This window comes from Sapajus apella, unplaced genomic scaffold (genome assembly GCF_009761245.1).
Source record: "Sapajus apella isolate SASKATOON/1434 unplaced genomic scaffold, GSC_monkey_1.0 scaffold106, whole genome shotgun sequence".
NCBI classification, from domain to species: domain Eukaryota; kingdom Metazoa; phylum Chordata; class Mammalia; order Primates; family Cebidae; genus Sapajus; species Sapajus apella.
In genome coordinates this window covers 3,448,435-3,469,874 of record NW_022437046.1, presented here as the reverse complement: position 1 = coordinate 3,469,874, position 21,440 = coordinate 3,448,435, and the positions used below count along the sequence as shown (strand labels likewise).

Sequence of the window (21,440 nt, the reverse complement as noted above, 5' to 3'; positions counted from 1 at the left end):
GAGAATTGCCTGAACCCAGGAGGTGGAGGTTGCGGTGAGCCGAGATCGCGCCATTGCACTCCAGCCTGGGTAACAAGAGTGAAACCCCGTCCCAAAAAAAAAAAAAAAAACAAAACACATATCTGTAGCAAATCTGCAGCTCTTCAAGCAAAAGTCAAGTCAGGAAATATCACTTATTCCAGGAAAGCAACCTTTGTTGGGACAGAATAAAAGCTGCAATAAAACTAATTTCAGGGATCCAGTGTGTCAGAGAGTTCTCTGGCAGAGATAGGTAATTAGGATTCCTGGAAACCATTCACAGCTTCCTAGGATTCAGTATTTTTTAAAAATACCTATCTCTACCTAAAAATGGGGATCATTTGCTTAACATTCTCCATAAGTAACTTGCAAAGACTGAAAATATTAGCAAAGACTTAAATATATCAGTTGAAACTACATTTCTTCCTAGCAATATAGATATTATTCTTAATGTTATTTGTTTCTGGGTCTGGCCTTTTTTTTTTTTTTTTTTTTTGCAAAGAGAATATGTACAACTACTAATGGTGCTCATCACCCTGCAGGGGTAAAGGAGAAAGGAACAGTCCCTTGGGTAGAGAGTTACAAACAGAAATTGAAGGGAATTTTCTGAGAAAATTGAAGGCACTTGCAAGTATGGACGCCTCAGCTAGAAGAGTAGAGTGAGTAATATGAAAACTAACTGAACTTGTTTCTAGACACAGGTAAAAAGAAAAAAACAAAACAAAACAAGAAAACCATGTACCAAGCACTGTCTTGGCACATCATCTTATTTCATGTTCGTAAAAAGCCTATACCATTTGTGATAAAAATCCCCATTTTAGAGATGCAAAAACAAGGAATTAAACAAGTTAACTCATCTGCTTAAAGCCACACAGTAAGTGGTCAACGTAAAATTTACACCCAGGTCTGCCTGACTCCAAAGTTCTTATATTTTCTCTACTCCTGCTGTTCCTCTTCTAACTTCTAGCTGAAGACAGCATATTGAACTAATATGACATATTCAGTGTAACAGAAATAAAGCAATAATAAGTTAGAGACTGTGTAAAGGTTTAAAATAAAATCCCACTGGCTTTGAGACAAAGATGAAATTTAAGAATAAAATAGCAGAAGTTTATAAATTAAGTTAAATGCCAAAAATTATCTTTGCCAGAGGAAAAAAATCTAAGAGCTTCTGCTCCATATCATCTGTTATAGGCTGTGCACCTCTATCACATTTCTTCACATTCCTTTCAAAACGAAATAACCCCACTCATATTTCTAATCACCCAACAGTATTATTTTTGTAGGCTACAGATCAGAACTACAGAGACTATTTCAGAAGGATATGAGTGCTCAACCAACCACAGTAATTCCTTAACTTAGAACTGACTCCTTAACTAATACTAGAGTATCTAGTTTACCTTTTTAATGTATATTAGGTTGATGGCTTCAAAGACCTTTCCAAAATCTTCCCAAAGTCTTTCACTGATTGGATATAGGGAAAACTGTTCCAATTAGCACCTATTCCTAAATTTACTTTCTAATTATTTTCCCATGTGTCCACATGGAGTTGTTCCTTTCAGTAGCCTTGGCCAAAGCATTCTGATAAATGATTAAGGGAATGAAAACATAGCATTTGCCTCTCTGGGATGCTCACGGGGTCTTACTCCTACCCATTTAAAAGAGCCTCTAAAAACCATGAAAAACATTGTACCTCTCACAGGATATCAGAGGCTATAATCCTGAACACATAGCATGAATGGTAGACTCTTTATTCACAGAAGTGACAAAGATTTTATACCTCTATCACAGGTTCAACTTCCTGCTACTATTTCTTGTGTTTGTTCATTTCTTTTGCATTACTGTCATATGTATACATAATTTGTTTTTTTTCTTTCACTCACTTGTATAGTTAAGCTAATATCCTTTTTTCGAAAGCCTCTCTTACCATTTTCAATTCATCTTAGAGAAGTTTCTGGAAAGAGTAGAATCCTTTGGATAGATTTCCCCTCATTACCTAAAATGTTTTATACCCATTATGCCATGAATTCATGGAGAATTGATTAAAGCAGTTCAAACTTTTCACCACTGTTTCTCAAAGTAGGCTTTTCAGGACAGAGTCAACCAGCACATCAGTTCAACCCATTTAACTTTCTCTTTAGCCTCCTTCTTTTTCTATATACTTTATATAATTTGGGAAAATATCTTGGCTCTTCATTAAACTTGGTATTTTTAAAAAAGCATATTAATGTTCCTGGTAAGGCTCTTGCCCTTATTAGATTTGCTTATCTTACAACATTGTCCACAGCCTAAAACTAGAAGGGTCCACAGTGTCATTCCCTTCCAACAATGACACTGCAGATTGTTCCAGTTAACCCTAGTTTTACCTGTGTAGAATGCCACCAATAATACCCAGGCTGCCTAGAATGTCACAATTCTTAAAAGATTTACATGAAGGTAGCCAAAGGAATATCCCTTTCCCTTAAAAGAAAAAAAAGAAAAGAAAATGTCTTCAATAGCATATATAATATTAATTCTTATCCTCTTTCCCTCTGTGTTATTTTGACAAATTGCTGAAAGATCATGGTTCTGGCCAAAAGGCTAAAGCAGATTTCAAACAGAAAGAGGTGCTATGGTGTCTCTCAATGCTAGAATTACTACTCTCATTGTGATCCTAATCCATTACTTTTTTAGCTCCTTGAGCATTAAAAGTAAAATTGATCCCCCTACCCAAAAATGAATGGTAATGCTCACCTTCATCCTCACTGCTATCAGACTCAGGAAGTTTGATTCTTCTCCTCTTTTTCTTCATGTTTTCAGTTCCCTTTGTCTCATCATCAGATAACGCTACTCGCTTCCCCCTGTTGCCATCCAAAAATAAATTAAGTATGTTATACAGAACAAAAATGTAAGTATTCACATGCTCTTATGGGTTTTGCTTTATAACTCGTGGTCTTAATTCCAGAGGGTAGGAAAGAATAGCCAAATAGTCCAATAAGGACTCTTGTTAAGGATACTCTGCTACCTGACCACAACTAGGTCATGTCATGAGGTGACTTGAATAAAAAATTTCTGTAGTTCTCTAGAGGCTACTGGAAGCTACAACCAGGTTATCAAGAGTCTTTCCAAATTCCTTCTTACTTTCCTGATTGGCCTTTCAATTATTCAACAATCATTAAATAAGCAGCTACTACATACATACAAGGCTCTTTGCTAGCCACTGAGAATGCAATGATACAGAAGAAAATACTGTTTCCAAGAAGGTCTGGCAAGCACCATTGGCTATAATACAATGTGGTAGATTTAACTGGACAAATAAAATGTTATGGAATATACTTCATATTTGAAAAACTTAAAAGCTAAGTAGAAGTTCATCATGTAGAAAGGGGAAACAAATATTTTAAAGAGAAAGAATGTAAGCAAAGGCACAGATATCCTTTTAAGGTGATTCTAATGACATAAAAAAACAAAACAAAACCTAGACTCCATCTTGACATTATTTAGCTCCTTTGGATGGACGGACACTCCATCACACTCCTCATGCAACCAACAAGTAATTTATCAAAGGCCTACTATATGTTAGAGACACAAATATATACAAGACATAATCTTTACCATCAAGTACCGTATGTCTTATATAACTTTAAATATCCACCCTTCTTTCTACCTTGAACTAGAAAGAGAACAACTAAACCCAAAGTAAAAGAAAATAATAAAGATAAGAACAGAAATCAATGAGATAAAAAAGAAAGAAAATTAACATAGCCAAAGTTATTTTTGGAAAAGAGATTAATAAATTAATAACCTTTTATAAAACCCATTTTGAAAAGGGAAAAATATAAATTAATAATCAGGAATGAAACAAGAAATCTGCATTGAGTACAGATTCTATAAACTCAAAGAATAAGGTTATATAATGAACAGCTTTATGCCAATAAACTCAATTTAGATCAAACAGACATATTCTTTTAAAAACACAACTTAGTCAAAACTGATCCAGGAAGTACTAGAGAATTTGAACAGCTCTAGTTAAATCCAAGTCACAATAAAAACCATTCCCACAAACAAAATCCAGCCCTGGAGTCACTGGCAAATTTTATTAAACATTTAAAAAATATATACATATATACAAGCTCCTTCAGAGGAAACTTCTCCCAACTGTGGTCATGGATCAAGTGACCATGTCATCCAATGACAAGGACGCATTTTGAGAAATGCATTGTTAGGTGATTTCACTGTGTGAACGTCACAGAGTATATGCACACAAACCCAGATGGTATAGCCTACTGCTCCTAGGTTACAAACCTGTACATCATTGTTACTGTACTCAATACTGTAGACCATTGTACTACAATGGTATTTGTGTATTTAAATATCTAAAATATTTTACACTAAAAATACTGTATAAAAAAGATTAAAAATGGTACACACATATAGGGCACTTACCATGAATGGGGCTTCCAGCACTGAAAGTTGCTCTGGATGAGTCAGTGAGTGAGTGGTGAGTGAATGTGAAGGCAATAGGATATTCCTGTACACTGCTGCAGACTTTATAAACACTGTACACTTACGCAACACTAAATTTATTTAAAAATGTTTTTCTTCAATAATAAACAGCTTACTGTAACTTTATTTTCAATTATAACTTTTTGACTCTTTTGTAATAACACAGCTTAACACAAAAAATTGTACAGCTGTACAAAAATATTTTCTTTATATCCCTATTCTATAGGCTATTTTCTATTTTTAATTTTTCATTTACTTTTTAAACTTTTTTTATTGAAAACTTAAGACCCAAACACACATTAGCATTGGCCTACACAAGGTCAGGATCATCAATTATCATTGCCTTCCACCTCCACATCTGGTCCCATTGGGAGGTCTTATTCAGGGGCAATAACACACATGAAGCTGTCATCTCCTATGATAAGAATGCCTTCTTTTGGAATATCTCCTAAGGACTGCCCAAGGCTGTTTTACAGTTAACTTTTTTTATAAGTAGAAATACAACCCTCTAAAATGATAAAAAGTATAGTGTAGTAAATACAGGAGCATATTCATTTTTATTATCAAGTATTATGTACACATAACTATTAATATATATGCTATACTTTCATATGACTGGCAGCACAATAGGTATGTTTATACCAGCATCATCACAAACACGTGAAAAATGTGCTGCACTACCATGTCATGACAGCAATGCTGACATTAGGCAACAGGAATTTTTCAGCTCCATTACAATCTTATGGGACCACTGTTGTATATGTGGTCCATTGTTCACCCAAACTTCGTTATGCAGTGCGTGACTAATCTTACGAAGTTAGCACAATTTTGACTCAGCAACTTGACAAAGACATTACCAGAAAAGAAAGTAACTGACCTACAGTCCTCATTAACAAGCAACAAATGCTTAGTGTAATATTAACAAATCTAACCCAGCAATATATAAAAAAGGATAATACATCATAACCAAGTGGAGTTTATCCCAAGAAAACAAGGTTGGCCTAACATTTTAAAATCAGTGTAATTCGCTGCATTAATAAAAACACCTTTGAGCATCCAATAAATGCAGAAAAAGCAGCTGTCAAAATTCAACACCCACTCATGATAAAACCTCTCAGTAAACTTGGAACAGAAAACAACTTCCTCAATCTGGTTAAGGACATCTACTAAAAATCTACATTTAACATCACATTTAGTAGTGAAATACTGAATGCATTCCTGGCAATAAGCATCAACAGTGAGTGTTGTACTCATGGTTGGGGAGTCATATGTTCCTAGGAAGTGAGGTCCACTGGACAGAGCTTTAACCCTCTGCAATTTCACCATTTTGTTGATGTTTTCAATGAGAGTAGTCCCAACCTTGCCACAAAAGTCGTCTTTCTGGGCCTATCAGTGTTGACAGTGTCCTTTAGAATTTCTTTCAACAGACTAATTCTACCAACTATGAGGTAGTGTCTACAATTCCTGGATCTAGTTTTAATAGCTTATGTGCTTTTTATTTTCTTTTCTAATTACATTTTACCACTTGAAAAATAAACTCATTGATATAAAAAAAAAAAAAAAAAACAAAGAACTTTTTCTCTTAAATTCGACTGGAAATAGTAACCCCTCATTTGGCAATATGAAGTGAAACGCACGCGCGCGCGCGCGCGCGCATACACACACACACACACACACACACACACACAGACACACACAGACACACACACACACACACAGGCATACTTATGCCACTTCCACAAATTTAAAACAAAAAGTATTCGAAGTGCTACATAATAAAATAACCAAAAATAATAATAATAATAAAACAAAAAATAACAATTAATTTAGAGCAATAAGACCAAAAAAGACTTTGGTCCTTAAATCACCCAAACTAACTGATTCCACAGTCCTACTTCACTAGACAAGTTACTGGGCTTCTCTCTCCATTTTGCTTATATAGTTGTGTCCCTAAGGCATTAAGTGGGATTTAGTACTTAAGTGAAAACTGCCTGCTGTAAATAAGCCCAAATAGAACTTCTCACCCCCATTAGAGACTCTTCCCCAACAAGCAACAAAATTTTCCTACCTTTTTTTTTCCTTCTGCAGCATCTTAACAGGCTCTGCTTTTTTGCTGGATTTCTTCAGGCCTGCAGGAGCTGCCAGCTTTGGTTCAGTGACAGACACTGTAGGTTGCTCCACTATTTTTTCTTCTTTCACTGCTTGTTCTGAGTCCAAACTGACTTTATCTATAAATAAAATATAGCAGATGACATATGACCCCATCATGCAATGTTAATACATCATTCTTTTGACAGTCTACCATGTGCCAGGTAATATGTTAGGACCAGGGGCAAAAAGGAGCTCATGGACATTCAGAAAACATTTCTCCTTTCCTACCACCACTCTAACTGTAACTTTTCATTTCTGCCTCCTGCTAATCCCTCATTATATCACAGCCCCAGGCTAAATGATAGTAAAAGGAAGGCTTAGAAAAAACAAATACAATGTTATGAGGTATTATCCTTCTCCTTTTTCAGGTGAGGAAAATCAAGAATCAGAAGTATTACAAGATGTTTCCCAACAATACAGAGTTTACAAATGGTAACAACAGAATTGCAGCAAGACCTTTACTTTCTATTATATTCTATCTTTTAATGCCTGGCAGAGTATGAGGGTTCAATTTCTCCACATCCTTGCCAACACTTGTTACTGTCCAGAATTAAGTTTTAAATGGTTCAAGTCCCCACAATAAACTCTCTTCATCCAACTCTCAAGCTTGATTTTCATTGTAATTAATGATCTTGTCTTGTGTCAAATATAATAAAAAGTCATAATTTTACTCTGAACATTCAGCCTTCAAGAAATGTCTGTTAAATAAATTAACTTTGTAAGCAATTCTTTTTTTAGATGAATATTTAATAGTATTTTCTTTTATCTAGGTTTTCACCCTCACTGTATTACATGCTATTGTAACACTATGACTCCTACCTAGCAATTAACAATCATTCAGTATGTCCATGTTTTCTTTCCTTCCTTTCCTTTTTTTTTAAGAAATGGGGGTCTTGCTTTATTATTGCTGGATCTGAATTCATGGGCTCAAGCAAATCTCCTGCCTTGGTCTTCCAAGTAGCTGGGATTACAGGCATGTGCCAGCATGCCTGGCTTTTTTTCCATTTTATTTGTTTGTCTCAGTAGCATATAAGGGCTTGAAGGCAGGGACTCTGTCTTTTTCTCTATTGTATCACCAATGCATAACACGTCAAGCACATGGCAGGTGCTCAATCTATTTGCTAACTAAACACATGACCTAAATAAGCATACTACTGTAGTTTGGTTTTTTTTTTTTTACAATTCACAAATAATCACTGTTTTGTGTATTTTAAAAATAAGAATTTTAAAATTCACTGGGTTTTTAAGGTTACAAATGCATTAAAAAATACATATCAATAAACAGGCAGGTCTCATCAAAGTTGCCAAGAAACCATAATCTGATTGGGTACAGTGGCCCATACCAGGCAGGACAGTGACAGCATGATGCTTTAACACAGCAGTCCCCAACCTTTTTGGCACGAGGGGACCAGTTTTATGGAAGATGATTTTTCCATAGACAGGGGTGGTGGTGGTGGAGGGGTGGTTTCAGGATGAAACTGTTCCATCTCAGATCATCAGGCATTAGATTCTCATAAGGAACCCACAACCTAGATCCCTCACATGCACAGTTCACAATAGGGTTCACAATCCTATAAGAATCTAATGGCACCACTGATCTGACAGGAGGCAGAGTTCATGCGTAATAACGCTTGCTCACTCGCCGCTCACTTCCTGCGGTGCGGCCTTTCCCAACGGGCCACAGACTGCTAGCCCTCAGTTTCTGTGGGTTGGGAATCCGTTTTAACAGAAGTAGGAAGCATTCCCTGTGCACCGATTGTGCCGGCCATAATACAATGCTTCCCAATAACCTTTAAGTAGCACATTTTCCGTATACTTTTCTAGTTACCTGTGCTTTTCTAGTTATACATTCTGAGCTGGAAGAACACAAAAATGTTCTCTGATAGCTTTTATGGTAAACACAAAACTGTCACCCTTACATAAGCAGAATATGAAAAAAAAAAGCCACTCCAATCCCTCCCATGACCACCAATTTAGCCATCATGGAAAGGCAGAATTCTGGCTAATTTTGCTTGCATAGGCATGTAACAAAATGCCTCCTTTAAAAATCTTTGTAAAACGGATGCTCCAAGAGAGTGTGCCATAATTATCCTGCGGCTCCTGCATTCTTCCTGGTATCCTACCACATACTCTCTGGGGATGTACACTTGATATGAGAAGTATGAAAATATGTGACTACTGGTTCTTTCCATATGAAAGAATTCTTATTTAAACATCTTTTTAAAAATCAAGAAGACTTTTGCTTTCTCAAAAAAGATTTTAAAATACCCATTATTACTTGAGACCTTCTAATTCACACTGGAAGTAATCTGCAAAAAATAACTGAAGAAAGGCAAAAGATTTATTTTGTGGCCCCGTAAGAGACAGAAGAAATAAAGGTCACACCAGGCAAACTGACTCTAGCATCCATGTTATTAACCTCAACACTTTACTGCTTAGTCAAGCAGCCTTCCTTTTATTTTAATCACCCATTTTCAAGGGCCCTGTGAAGCAAACATTTCATTCTCTTTTCAAGGCCGGAAATTAAACCAGGAATAATAAACTGCTCTCAAAGTGATCTTAACTGAGCCTAACTCATCCATAAAGTTCTAGCTGAGTTACTTTCATCCATATATTATATTGGGCAGTACCCTGCAAATTTATATTAGATGCAGGTAGTCTCCTGGATAGGCAAAAACTAGACAAAGTGGCTTTCACTTCAGATATAATATGTTATTATATTAACATTCACTGATTAGTCAAAGTAAGGTAAGAATATGCTTACTCATGGCAGCTTTTCCAAAAAAGTTGCTCATCACATTCCCTTTCCCTGGTGCCTTGTTGCCTGCCGAAGATGCCTACAAGCATAGAAGACACACATAATTTTTTGCTAGCATTTAGGCTGTTCATGAAGTAGCAGTCTCAAACAATCTCTTCAATAGCATAGCACACTGCTGTGAAGGTATAGTCTCGATATAATATGCCAAAATGTGTAGGCATTAGATATAAGAACAAATTTAGAACAATAATCCAGACCAGATAGTAACTGGTATTAATCTCTAAAGCATAGTTTCTTACAGATCTTATCTAAACTTTTCTTGAGCACATTTTGAAACTATTTATTTTGACAGAATTAAAACAGATCAGAGGCAGTATGTACACAAAGGGGGAGAAACCTAAAACATTACATTTTTAGTCATCAGAAGTAGATCTGAATTCCTGGTTCCACAATTTAGTAGCAATATGGGCTCCAGACAAATTACTTAAATCTAGGTTTCAGTTTTACCATATGCAAAGGGAAATAGTTAATATCTCCCTCACAGAACTGATAAGAGGATTTAAACAAAGACCAAACTATTGGCACACAGTTGAAATTCAATAAACGTTAGTGTTTTCCTCCATCCCTTTCCCTTCCCAAGACAGAAGCTTGAAAATGACAGTGATAATAGTAACAATAATTATACTGGATTTTAAAAATAATATCTTAATGATACTTTTAAGTCAATGCCCTTAACGTTAGTTCCCATGACTAAACAATAAAAAACTAAGGGAAGCAAATGAAGCAAACAAAACAAAACAAAAAAAAAAACACATAAAGTAGAATAAGAATGGGAAATATTCTAGGAAGGAAGGTATATATTGCAAAGCTCGGAATATAAAATGTTCCTCAGAATGATACATTGCAAACAAACATTTTTTTGAACATAACAATTCTCAAGGTATTTTCACATGCATTTTTTCACCTGGGTCTCACAACAATCTTGTGATGTGCACAAAGTAGACATTACCATTTTACAAAGGAAATCTAAGGCTTGGTGAGAATAATATCAAAAGCAAAAGAACTCTTTCAGATAACAGTATCAAGTATTAAAGGGTTCAAACTAAAGTAGAAAAATCAGAACTGAATATCAGAACCTTATATAAATAAACTAACAACACTGGAACTATTAATGCTTTTCTAGTTACCCACTCTGAGCTGCAATGAAGGGGTATCTTCAAAGAAGACTTACATTTGTTACTTCTTTCGCCTCTGTTTTTGCTTCCTTGTTGATTTCTTGGGTTTTAGCAGCAGCTTTGGCGGCAAACAGTCCCATAATTCCTTTGGGCTGCTGGGAAACCTGCTTGGACAGAGGAGGGCCATGACCATTGGTGGTCGGCTCATTGTTGGCTTGTGTCTCACTTGATATGTTAAGATGTGATTGCTCAAACTTTTTGGAAGATGAAGAGGATTCAGCAGGAGATCTAGGGACTGCAGCTGCACATTGTATTGCACTAAATCTGGGGACAAGAATGTTGCATTAAGTTAATGTCAGTACAGGCAATTCTTGGGTGGTTCAATAAAAAAGAAAAAAAGAAGAAAAACTAATGTCAATATAAAACCTTATTTTCAAACTCTTCCTTCTTCCACACAATACTTAACTCTAATATTGTTTAGAATCATTTTTAGAAAAATGTTGTACAAAACTCTGTATTACATAAAGAGACAAACATTGGAGAGAAGTGAGTCACTTGTACGAGGTTATACATCTAGTTGGTAATAGATAGGGTTGGAATTAGGCATCTTCTACCACAACAAATTGAACATTCTTGCTTTTTTGAAAAAAGTATCCTTATCAAAAGAATAAGAATGCAACCAACAATTATAAAAAATTTAGTAATTTTATTATCCTTGGGAAATGAAATAGCCCTTGTTTTTAAAGACCTTCCTCTAATAGGGCTAGATTTGCAATAAATATTGACTAAATCAAAACTAAGCTTTAAATATTAACCAATTTCCTGGCAACTCTCTTGGCCACAGTAAATCATGCTGTAGGATTAGGTGTGTTGGGTCACGCTTGTAATCCCAGCAGTATGGGAACCTAAGGTGGGCAGATCACTTAAGCCCAGTCTTGCTTACTGAGCATAGGTAAGACCTCCTTGAAGTCTTATTTATCTTTTACATTTCAGGCACCCAGCTCAAGACCTGGCACATAGAAAAGTGTTAGGAACAACATGAAAGAATGACTAAGTGAATGAAAGTGAGGCTTCTGGCTTCTCTCCCTTCTTTAGTGTGTCACCTTCAACTTGGAGTGGGAGATTTCTAAACTATATGATGATAGTAATTATCTTAGAGATCAACCAGACACAACATCAAGATTAACTGCTAGAATACCTGGCTCAATGAAAAAAAAAAAAAAAAAAAAAATCCCTGATACATCATCTCAGAAGTAACTTTAGACTGGGCAGCCCCAAATCTAGAGTCAAAAGCTCCCAAAATCTTCCACTGATTTATTATGGTCTTCATCAGAAAACTCTCTATTTACACACATCTTTTGTGCATCAGAGTTAAGAACAGACGGAAATCATTTTCTTTCACCCACTGCTCTTCCTCTCCGGCCTTGCGGTGCTTCCACATACAGAGTAAAAGTAAAAGGGTAATGTTTTATTTCATTGTCAACGTCTTAAAGTTGGCCTTAAAACAACTCTTGCTCCTTCTGGTCTGCATTCCACACCTTAAGGTCAGGACCAGGAATTGGCAATGAGGAAGAGACTGAGTTAGGCTGGGAGCATGTCTAACGACAGATCTCTGCTCAATCCTAAAATTTTAACTTTCTTCATGTCACAGCACTTCTTAAAACACACAAAATCATGAGTCAGATCTCAATTGGCCCATAATTCTCAGAACCAAATACAAACTCATTTGTTGGAGATAAAATCACTTCTCTACTGAGAATACTTAAAGTATTTAGGTAGTTTCACTGAAGTGCTTCCTATTACCACATTTCTACTTGCCATGTTTATTTTAGTGGGCCTGGCAAATCTCATTTTGAACTTTTGCGTCACTTTTATTCTTGTTTGCTTACTTGCTAGATACAACAAAGGAACTGATTTTAGAGCCTGAAACACCCAACTAGATTTTAAGACACATTAGTTTTGAAATCTAGTAATATATTTTAAATAAGCTTATCAGGGTGTTAATATTTTCTTGAAATCCTTCCTTAAAAGAAAAGAGACTTGTAAATTATTACTCTTTGGCTATATATTTATTTAATAAATATTTATATGCCTATTATACTCAAGATTTTGAGCTAAAGAAAAAAAAAGAACTAATGTCTATCGTTAATTCACTCAATAACTACTTAATGAATCCTTACCACGTGCCAGGCACTATTTTGGGTATATAGCTAACAAAATAGGCCAAATCCCTATTCTTATGGGACTTACAGAAACTACGGCAATTCTGTATCTCTCTCTCCTTGATGACCCATCTTTATCAGTCATCTCACCTCCCCAGGATCTTCAACCTTTTCTTCCCCGCTACCTTCCTAACAACCTAAGTTCAAGTCATTCTCAACTTAAAAAGTGCATATATCCTTCCCCTGTCTCAATCCCTCTTTAGCTACCACCCTCTTTTCTTTTTTTTAATACTTATTTTTCTTAATTTTTCTCTTCAAAAAATTTGTAGTCCACAACGAACATATTTTGGAATTTTTTTTTTTTTTTTTTAAGTTCACAGCTATCAGTGTTAGTGAGTTTTTGTTGTTGTTGTTTAGAGGAAGTCTCGCTCTCTCAAGGCTGGAGTGCAGTAGTGCAATCTCCGCTCACTGCAATCTCCCCAGCTCCCAGTTCCAGTGATTTTCATCCCTCAGCCGCCCGAGTAGCTGGGATTACAGGCTTGCGCCATCATGTCAGCTAATTTTTGTATTTTTGTAGAGACGGGGTTTCGCCATGTTGGCCAGGCTGGTCTCGAACTTCTGACCTTGCGATCCGCCCTCCTTGGCCTCCCAAAGTGCTGGGATTACAGGCGTGAGCCACCACACCCTGGCCCGTACCACCCTCTTTTCTGCTTTACAGTCAAATCTCCTGGAAAGAGCTGTCCATTTTTGCTGTCTCACTTTCTGTGTCCCCATTTACTTAGCTGACCAGAATCTGGTCACTCCACTGAAAATGCTCTTACCAAAGCCATCACTAAATCCAATGGACAATTTTCACTTCCTAACTTATTTGGCTTCTCACCAATGTTTGACATTGTTGACCAGTTCCTCCTATCTCTTTCCTTAGCAGCTGAAACGCCATATATTCTCGTGATTTTCCTCTTATCTCTGGAGGCTCCCTCTTGGGCCCCTCTTTTTCTGCTCTTCCCATCAAAAGAAGCTATCATTAAATAGTGCTTACTATGTGCCAAGTGCTATTGTAAGTGCTTAACATATATTAGTCCATTTAATCCTCTACAACCCTATTTGGCTGGTACTATTGTCAGCTTTAGTGATAAGAAAATTGAGGCACTGAGAGGTTAAATAATTTGCCCAAGGTCACAAAGCTAGTAATTTGGCCTAGAGTTTTACTTTCTGCCCTTCTTTCATTCTATACATGCTCTCTGCGTAACTCTATGGCCCAGTTACTAACCTATTCTTTTTGATTCCAAAATCTCTGCCTTTACCTTGGATTTCTCTCCTTAGCTCTAGCTAGATTCACCTATCTTTTGTGATGGACATCCTCACTTGGATTTCTCACAGGCTTCTCAAACACAACATGTCTAAAACCCAATTTGTCATTTTTCTATCTCTCCTACAGCCTGCTCCTCCTGTTATATTCCCCTTCTGAGTACCCAGCTGCCCAAGCCAGAAGCATGAGTATCATCCTTTTAATACCAAGAAAGGCTGTCTCCCCTCATCCCCTACCCCCACACACCTTGTCCCCAACCATTACCATACATCGAGGTTTTTTGATGGTTATGCCTCATTAACCTTCATACCTCTCCATCCTCAAGAGCACTACTTTAAATCAGAAAACTGTCATCTCCACCCTAGAGAACTGCCATATTTCTCCTCCCTGATGGCTTTGCCTCCAGATTATTCTCTTCTGATCTATCTTCAATACTGCAGCCAGAGCAATCTTTCTAAAATGCAATTTTGATCATTTCACTCCATCTGCTTAAATATTTTGAGTGGCTCCCCAGTACTCTCAGAATACAATCTAAATTTTTATCCTAGTAGTCAAAGAATAATGTAACTCCTACTTGGCCTTTTTAGTCTTCTATCTAATTTTTCCTATCTTTCACTCTAAGTTGCAGCCATAGAAAACTACCATGGTTCTGCACAAGCATGTTTTCTCTCCTAGCTCTGTCCTTAGTCTCTCATTTCTCCTTTGCCTGGCTATTTCTACTGGGCCTTCGGGCCTCAACTGAGATGTCATAACCTTCACTGTCATAAGTCATAACTGTCTTGACCCCTCACTCTATCCATCCAAAAGCGAAAGATAAGTGCCCCCACCAACAGCTTCCCACACTATTCCTCCTATTAGAGCACTCTTACACTATACCATAACTGCCTGTTCTATGAAAAGGTACACGGGCACATTCACTCTATACTGTATGGTATGTCATAGGTACTCATGAGATATTTACTGAATTAATTTAAATAATTTTGCTCAGTACCTATCAATATATTAGGTGCTCAATATATGTCTAGGGAACTGACCTGAACTCTCAATACAACCCCACGAAGTAGGCATTATTACATCTAATTTAAAGGCAAAGAAACCAAAGCTCAAAGAGTTTAATCTGTCTAATGCCACTGGGCTATTTTTTTTTTTTTTTTTGGAGATGGAGTTTCGCTCGTTACCCAGGCTGGAGTGCAATGGCGCGATCTTAGCTCACCGCAACCTCCGCCTCCTGGGTTCAAGCAATTCTCCTGCCTCAGGCTCCTGAGTAGCTGGGATTACAGGCACGCGCCACCATGCCCAGCTAATTTTTCGTATTTTTAGTAGAGACGGGGTTTCACCATGTTGACCAGGATGGTCTCGATCTCTTGACCTCGTGATCCACCCGCCTCGGCCTCCCAAAGTGCTGGGATTACAGACTTGAGCCACCGCGCCGGGCCCGCCACTGGGCTATTAAGCAGCAAAACCACAACTCAAGCCTGTGACCACCAATTTCCAAATGTATATGCATTATAGTCCATTACCTCTTTGTGCTGTTAAGGATACAAAAGATTAAAAAAACCTAATCTTAGTTATGGAAGCTCAAGAAAAAGTTGCTTTTGGATGAAAAGTAGAGGGATATCAAATTAGGAATTGTTTTTCGAAGGACAATATTTGAACTGGTTCTTGAAGGATGGGTAGGATTTAGACAAGCAGAGACTCGGTAAGGGAGTTAGAACGGGCACAGCAAACATTTCTGGTGGCAGTGACAGGATAAATATATGAGAAATAGATTTATGGGGAGTCCACCGGGGTTTTCAATACGGGTTGTGGCTGCTATTTTTCACCTTATGATGTACTAATAAAACCAGGCATGTGTCTTACTGCAAGATAAATGGGGTTTTACTAGACTTGGCATTCACTCTTAAGAGGCAGCCACTGTGTAAACATCTTACAAAATCAATTCGTAAAGAAGCCCACAAGGAACATTAAGAAGCTTACTTGCTGCAGTTCTGCAAGTTGCTTTTAAGGATGTCATAGTCAGTATTGAACAGAGGCCCACTGTCCTTTAGCATGGCTTTCTGGATGCTGTACACATGGATGCTGGCAGTCACAGCTAGCTTGGACTTCACTGCTACAAGTCAACAGGAAAAGCAGTCTGTTAATACATAAACTTCATAACATGTGGGGACTTTAACAAGAAACCCTTCTGCATTAAAGCATTTGTAATCTGTGGTGGTCCAAAAAACTCAAAAAGGCCAAATAGCCACATATACAGTAAAACATCAACCCTTCTGTCTGCATGGGGATATTATGACAAGGTAGGTGGTGGTGAGTCATTTCTAAGTACAGCACCTGTGAGGGTATCACTCATCCAGTGGACACTCAGTAAATACTAGTTAGTGATTGATGATGACTACAATGATCTTTTTCTTTTTCTTTCAGTCAGAAAAGAGCCTTAAACTATAGCATATAATTAAAGAGGAGTAAGTAATTTCTATCTGAGAATTCAATTTTAGTTTAAAGAAAGCAGCTCTATAATGAAAACACTACTAACTAGGTAAGTCTATGGAGGAAAAACACAAGAGAACAAATGTTAGATTCTGTGAAGGAAGGGAGTGTGGCTAACTTATTCCATGTCCCCAGTGCCTAGTACAGAGCTTGGCACATAGTAGATAATCATTACATATCTATAGAATAAAGAAATTTTGCTTTGCTTAACACTGTGGGAATTCAGAAAGTACAAAATGGACAAACACACCACTCTGTAAACTTCAGAGTTACATTTGGCAAGAAAATACCCCAACCCCATCGGCAGGAGCTCTTTCTTTTTAAAATAGATACATTTTTTGTGTGTCCCTGATGTGGCTGCCCTCCACCCTCCACAGCCCTAGTCTGTGCAATGGGGCCTGCAGGCCAAGGAGCCTTTATATATGAAGTACAACAGTATAGGTTTTGTCTTGAGATATAGGCCCAAGATCATGAGGACTCTTGACTATTATTAAATTCCTTTGAATTGAGTTTTTAAACAATAGAACAGTAGCACTGATAGTTTTGAAACAGTTAGACAGATTTAATTTAGAAGTTATTTAATTTAGAAGTCTTTCTGACTTCCAGAAAAGCACTCTTTAACTTGCTTCCTAAAAAAACTGCCACTGTCTTTTTACAGTTGATGAGGTAGCTCACAGAGTATTCATAACAGTTTTTGCATGTGTCACGAGTTTTGAAATTCCATGATAAAAGTGCTTTATAAATGTCAGCAGCTATTGGCCCTAAAAATGGGAAGTTAGGCAGATGTAGTATCATATTTTAACATGCTTCAAAAACTACTAATAAAATTAATATTGGGCTATTCAGTTAAACAGCTAAGCATATTATGTGCAGATGTTAGAGGCAGATTTTTTATTGAACCTAAACTGATGCCATAAGAGGAAAAACTTGCTAAGTCACTAAAACACTTACCTTCCAATTTATCCTCTCTCACTACTGCAACCTTGTGGCACTGTAAAAAAATAACACTTTATTAGTGTTTAATGAAGAATTTGCAGTTTTAGTTTTCTTGTCCCAATAATTCAATTGTGCTTAGATGTGAAATTAGAAAAACACCAGGCACTCCTTAAAATATGTTATAATTTAATAAAGTCAGATTCACTTTTAATTTGCTTACCTTCAAGAAAAAAGAAAAAATAATAATTTGCTTATTTTAAAACAACTCAATAAGGTTAAGGAAAGTGATCTAGTACAGATTTCAGTACCACAACAAAAAAAATACAGCATCTCAAATAAGTGTGAATAAAGGCTTTTTAGTGACTGATTTAATAAGAATTACTGTATAATCACATGAAACCAGATAAAAATTTGATCTGTTCCTCACACCACATACCAAAGTAAATTCTAAACGGATCAGAGATTTAAATGTAAAAAATGAGGCCGGGTATGGTGGCTCACATCTGTAATCCCAACACTTTGTGAAGCTGAGGTGGGTGGATCACCTGAGGTCAAGAGTTCGAGACCAGCCTGGCCAACATGATGAAACCCCATCTCTATTAAAAATACAAAAATTAGCTGGGTGTGGTGGCAGTGCCTGTAATCCCAACTACTCAGGAGGCTGAGGCAGGAAAATCGCTTGAACCCGGGAGGCAGAGGTTGCAGTGAGCTGAGATCACGCCACTACACTCCAACCTGGGTGACAGAGTGAGACTCGGTTTCAAAAAAAAAAAAGAAAATACACATGCACATTAAAACATATGTGAATTCTATAACCTGCCATAACTCAAGAAAGAGAAAACATTTCCTAAGTATAATACAAAATCCAGAAATACCTGAAATAATGTATTAAGAAAACCAACTTTTAGATGAAAAAAAAAAAAACTTTAAGTACAAAAACAAATGATAAAGTGGAAAAAAATCTGCAACTTATATCACAAAGGATTAATACACAACTTCTAAAAATAAAGAAAACAAAGACTAACAACTCTTTAGAAAGTGGGCAAGACAGGCGATGCACAGTGGCTCATGCCTGTAATCCCAGCACTTTGGAAGGCCAAAGTGGGCGGATCACAAGGTCAAGAGATCTAGACCATCTTGGTCAACACGGTGAAACTCTATCTCCACCAAAAATACAAAATTTAGCTGCCCATGGTGGTGCGCACCTGTAGTGCCAGCTTCTTGGGAGGCCACAAATCTCTTAAACCCAGGAGGCAGAAGTTGCAGTGAGCATCACTGCACTCCTGCCTGGTGACAGAGTGAGACTCCATCTCAACAAAACAAAAAAAAAAAAAGAAAGAAACAAAATGGGAAAGAGGTATGAACAGTTCACAGAAAAAGAAAGATTTGAAGGAAGTTTTCACTTTCCATATGTTGTTAAACATTTTTTATAATAATCATTCAAAAAATAAAAATTGTTTACAGTAAAAAAAAATTCAGGCCAGGCACAGTGGCTCACTTCTGTAATCCTAGCACTTTAAAAGGCCGAGGAGGTAGAACTTAGAAGTTCAAGGCCAGCCTGGGCAACATGACGAAACCCTGTCCCTGCAAAAAATACAAAAATTAGTTGGGCGTGGGGGCAAGCACCTGTAATCCCAGCTACCTGGGGGGCTGAGGCAGGAGGATGGCTTAAACCCAGGAGGTCGAGGCTACAGTCAGCCAAGATTGTGCCACTGCACTCCAGCTTGGGTGACAAAGTGAGACCCTGTCTCAAAAATAAATAAATAAAATTAAAAAAAAAAAAAATTCCATATGAAGCCTTACCTTTTTTCTTTCTAGACACACTAAAACCTTTAAAAAGAAATTATTAACAGAAGAATTAAAAGAATAAAGCCTGATCGTAATGCTTAATAATTTGTCTTTCCTTAGGAGGATTCCCTTTAAGGAAAAAAAACATGAGTAAGCATCCACATTTGGTCAGTTAATTCTACAGGGTTCCACAGAGCTTCCCAGCAAGGCTATTAGGAGGGCAAGTCCAGGACTCGGAAATCCTCACAACCACTTCAACCACAGCAACCCCATTCTTAATAAATTTTATATACAGGACTCTGGTAAACATTTTGTTTGAAAAAGCATTCTGCTAAAAAAAGATGGGCAGAATTTAAATCCCATCTTACACTTACAAACAGAAGACCTTTTTATAAGCAAGCCATGGCTTAGAATTTTTTAACTGATTATAGGTTACACATCATTTTGAAAAATGATATCCGAAATATGCACTGAGGAATACAATTTGAACTTTCAATGTCAACCAAGAAAACCCTGGACTCTGAAGACCAACCATGAAGACGATCTAAGAATCCTAAATTAAGAGCCCCTGTTATAATGGGTCAGTTTGAGTAAAAATCTACATTATCTTAAAACAAATTCCTTCAGATCCTATTTCAGAAGATCCGTGAACTCAAATTTTAAGAATGTCAACATATGCATTTTTCTTTGATTCTCAAGGGGATCAATGACCAAAAAAATAAAAATCACTGCTTTTATGATTCCCAAGTAAAGGCTTCAATATGACTACATTGAAGGTACTGACATAACTAAAGAAGGAGACAGAAGGTTAGTTAACCCTGTTAACAGAAGAAAATATGACAATCAGCTATAAACTTTGACAGTATCCTTTCAAGGGCTCTACAGTGGCAGAACTCTAGAGGCAGGTTTATCTCTGCAAGTAAATGAGTCACATCTGTATAATTTTGCTTCAGAGACATAAATGACATCTTATTTTACATTTGCAAATATCTTGGTTATCATTTGGCTTGCCAAATAGCTTGCAAACAAGAAAAGAGTATGTTAGCTAGAGAATATAAGGATCTGATCCCACTAGTAGTTTTGTTGCTCCTTGTAAATTACTAAATTGACATTCCAGTTTTATTTTGTATCACTTAAGCTGGAGTGCAGTGGCACAATCATGGCTCACTGCAGCCTTGACCTTACAGGCTCAAGTGATCCTCCCATCTCAGCCTCCTGAGTAGCGGGGACTACAGGCACATGCCACCATGCCCAGCTAATTTTTGTATTTTTTGTAGAGATGGGGTTTCGCTAAGTTGCTTAGGCTGGTCTCAAACTCCTGGGCTCAAGTGATTCTCCCAACCCAGCTTCCCAAAGGACTGGGATTACAAGAGAGAGCCACTGTACACGACCTGACATTTCAGTTTTAAATCTCACATGCTTGGGGACTCAACTGCTAAAAAGAAAAAAAATCCAGTCAATATTTTGACAAATCAGGGCACTGAACTTATGATTCTGAGGGAAAAATCAAAGGAAAGAGGAAAACAGTCGATCTCTGAGAAGGGGCCACCTGACCTTTGAGCCAATACCCTTGGGGCTTTTTATGCCCAAAAGAACCTTCAGATAGGAAGTCTGAGGAAGTAAGAACAGAGGAGCTACACCTTACTTTTGGGGGGAAGCTGGAGAGGGAGGATTATTAAAGTTCCCAAGGCCCAGTTTGGTGCAGGAGAAGGAACAAGACATCTCAGCAGAGCTTCTGGTCCCCAACAAGGCATGAGAATAACAGAATGATCCCTGTGCCAGACAGGAACATGAAAATAGCTAAGAGAAAAGTTAAGCTGACCTGAGAAAGCTTTACAGTTAGGATGATGAAATCCAGCAGTCACCTGTGTTGCCAGATGACCCGATACCAGGTGGGACTACAAAAAGAAGAGGGAGGAGAATAAAATGTTCCCAGCCTATGCACTGCATCAGCTATGCTCCTGCCAACAACTCCTACCCTTCAAGCACTTAGACATAAGACTACCAAACGAATGTTCAAAATTAAAATGCAGTTCAGTTAAAAAAATTATAATTTTTGAACACTTGTATTTGTGGTGTGAAATTTGAAGAGGTGGAAAATTAAGCACCATTGTTCTCAACATACCTTCAAGAAGAAAAAAGAGGTATAGGAAATAACAGAAGCAGTCTCC

At 37.2% G+C, this 21,440-nt stretch overlaps 1 protein-coding gene across 2 annotated transcripts in view; it reads right to left on the bottom strand.

The window, feature by feature from the left end:
- POLD3 (DNA polymerase delta 3, accessory subunit) overlaps positions 1-21,440 on the bottom strand; it is a 47,963-nt gene that overhangs the window by 11,060 nt on the left and 15,463 nt on the right. For both annotated transcript variants that reach the window (XM_032259065.1, XM_032259066.1), the window contains 6 exons: positions 17,497-17,536; positions 16,036-16,168; positions 10,644-10,911; positions 9,419-9,491; positions 6,572-6,731; positions 2,752-2,858 (listed from right to left, as the gene is read on the bottom strand). In XM_032259065.1, coding sequence (XP_032114956.1) covers positions 2,752-2,858; positions 6,572-6,731; positions 9,419-9,491; positions 10,644-10,911; positions 16,036-16,168; positions 17,497-17,536 — 781 coding nt within the window. The remainder of the gene's footprint in view (positions 1-2,751; positions 2,859-6,571; positions 6,732-9,418; positions 9,492-10,643; positions 10,912-16,035; positions 16,169-17,496; positions 17,537-21,440) is intronic.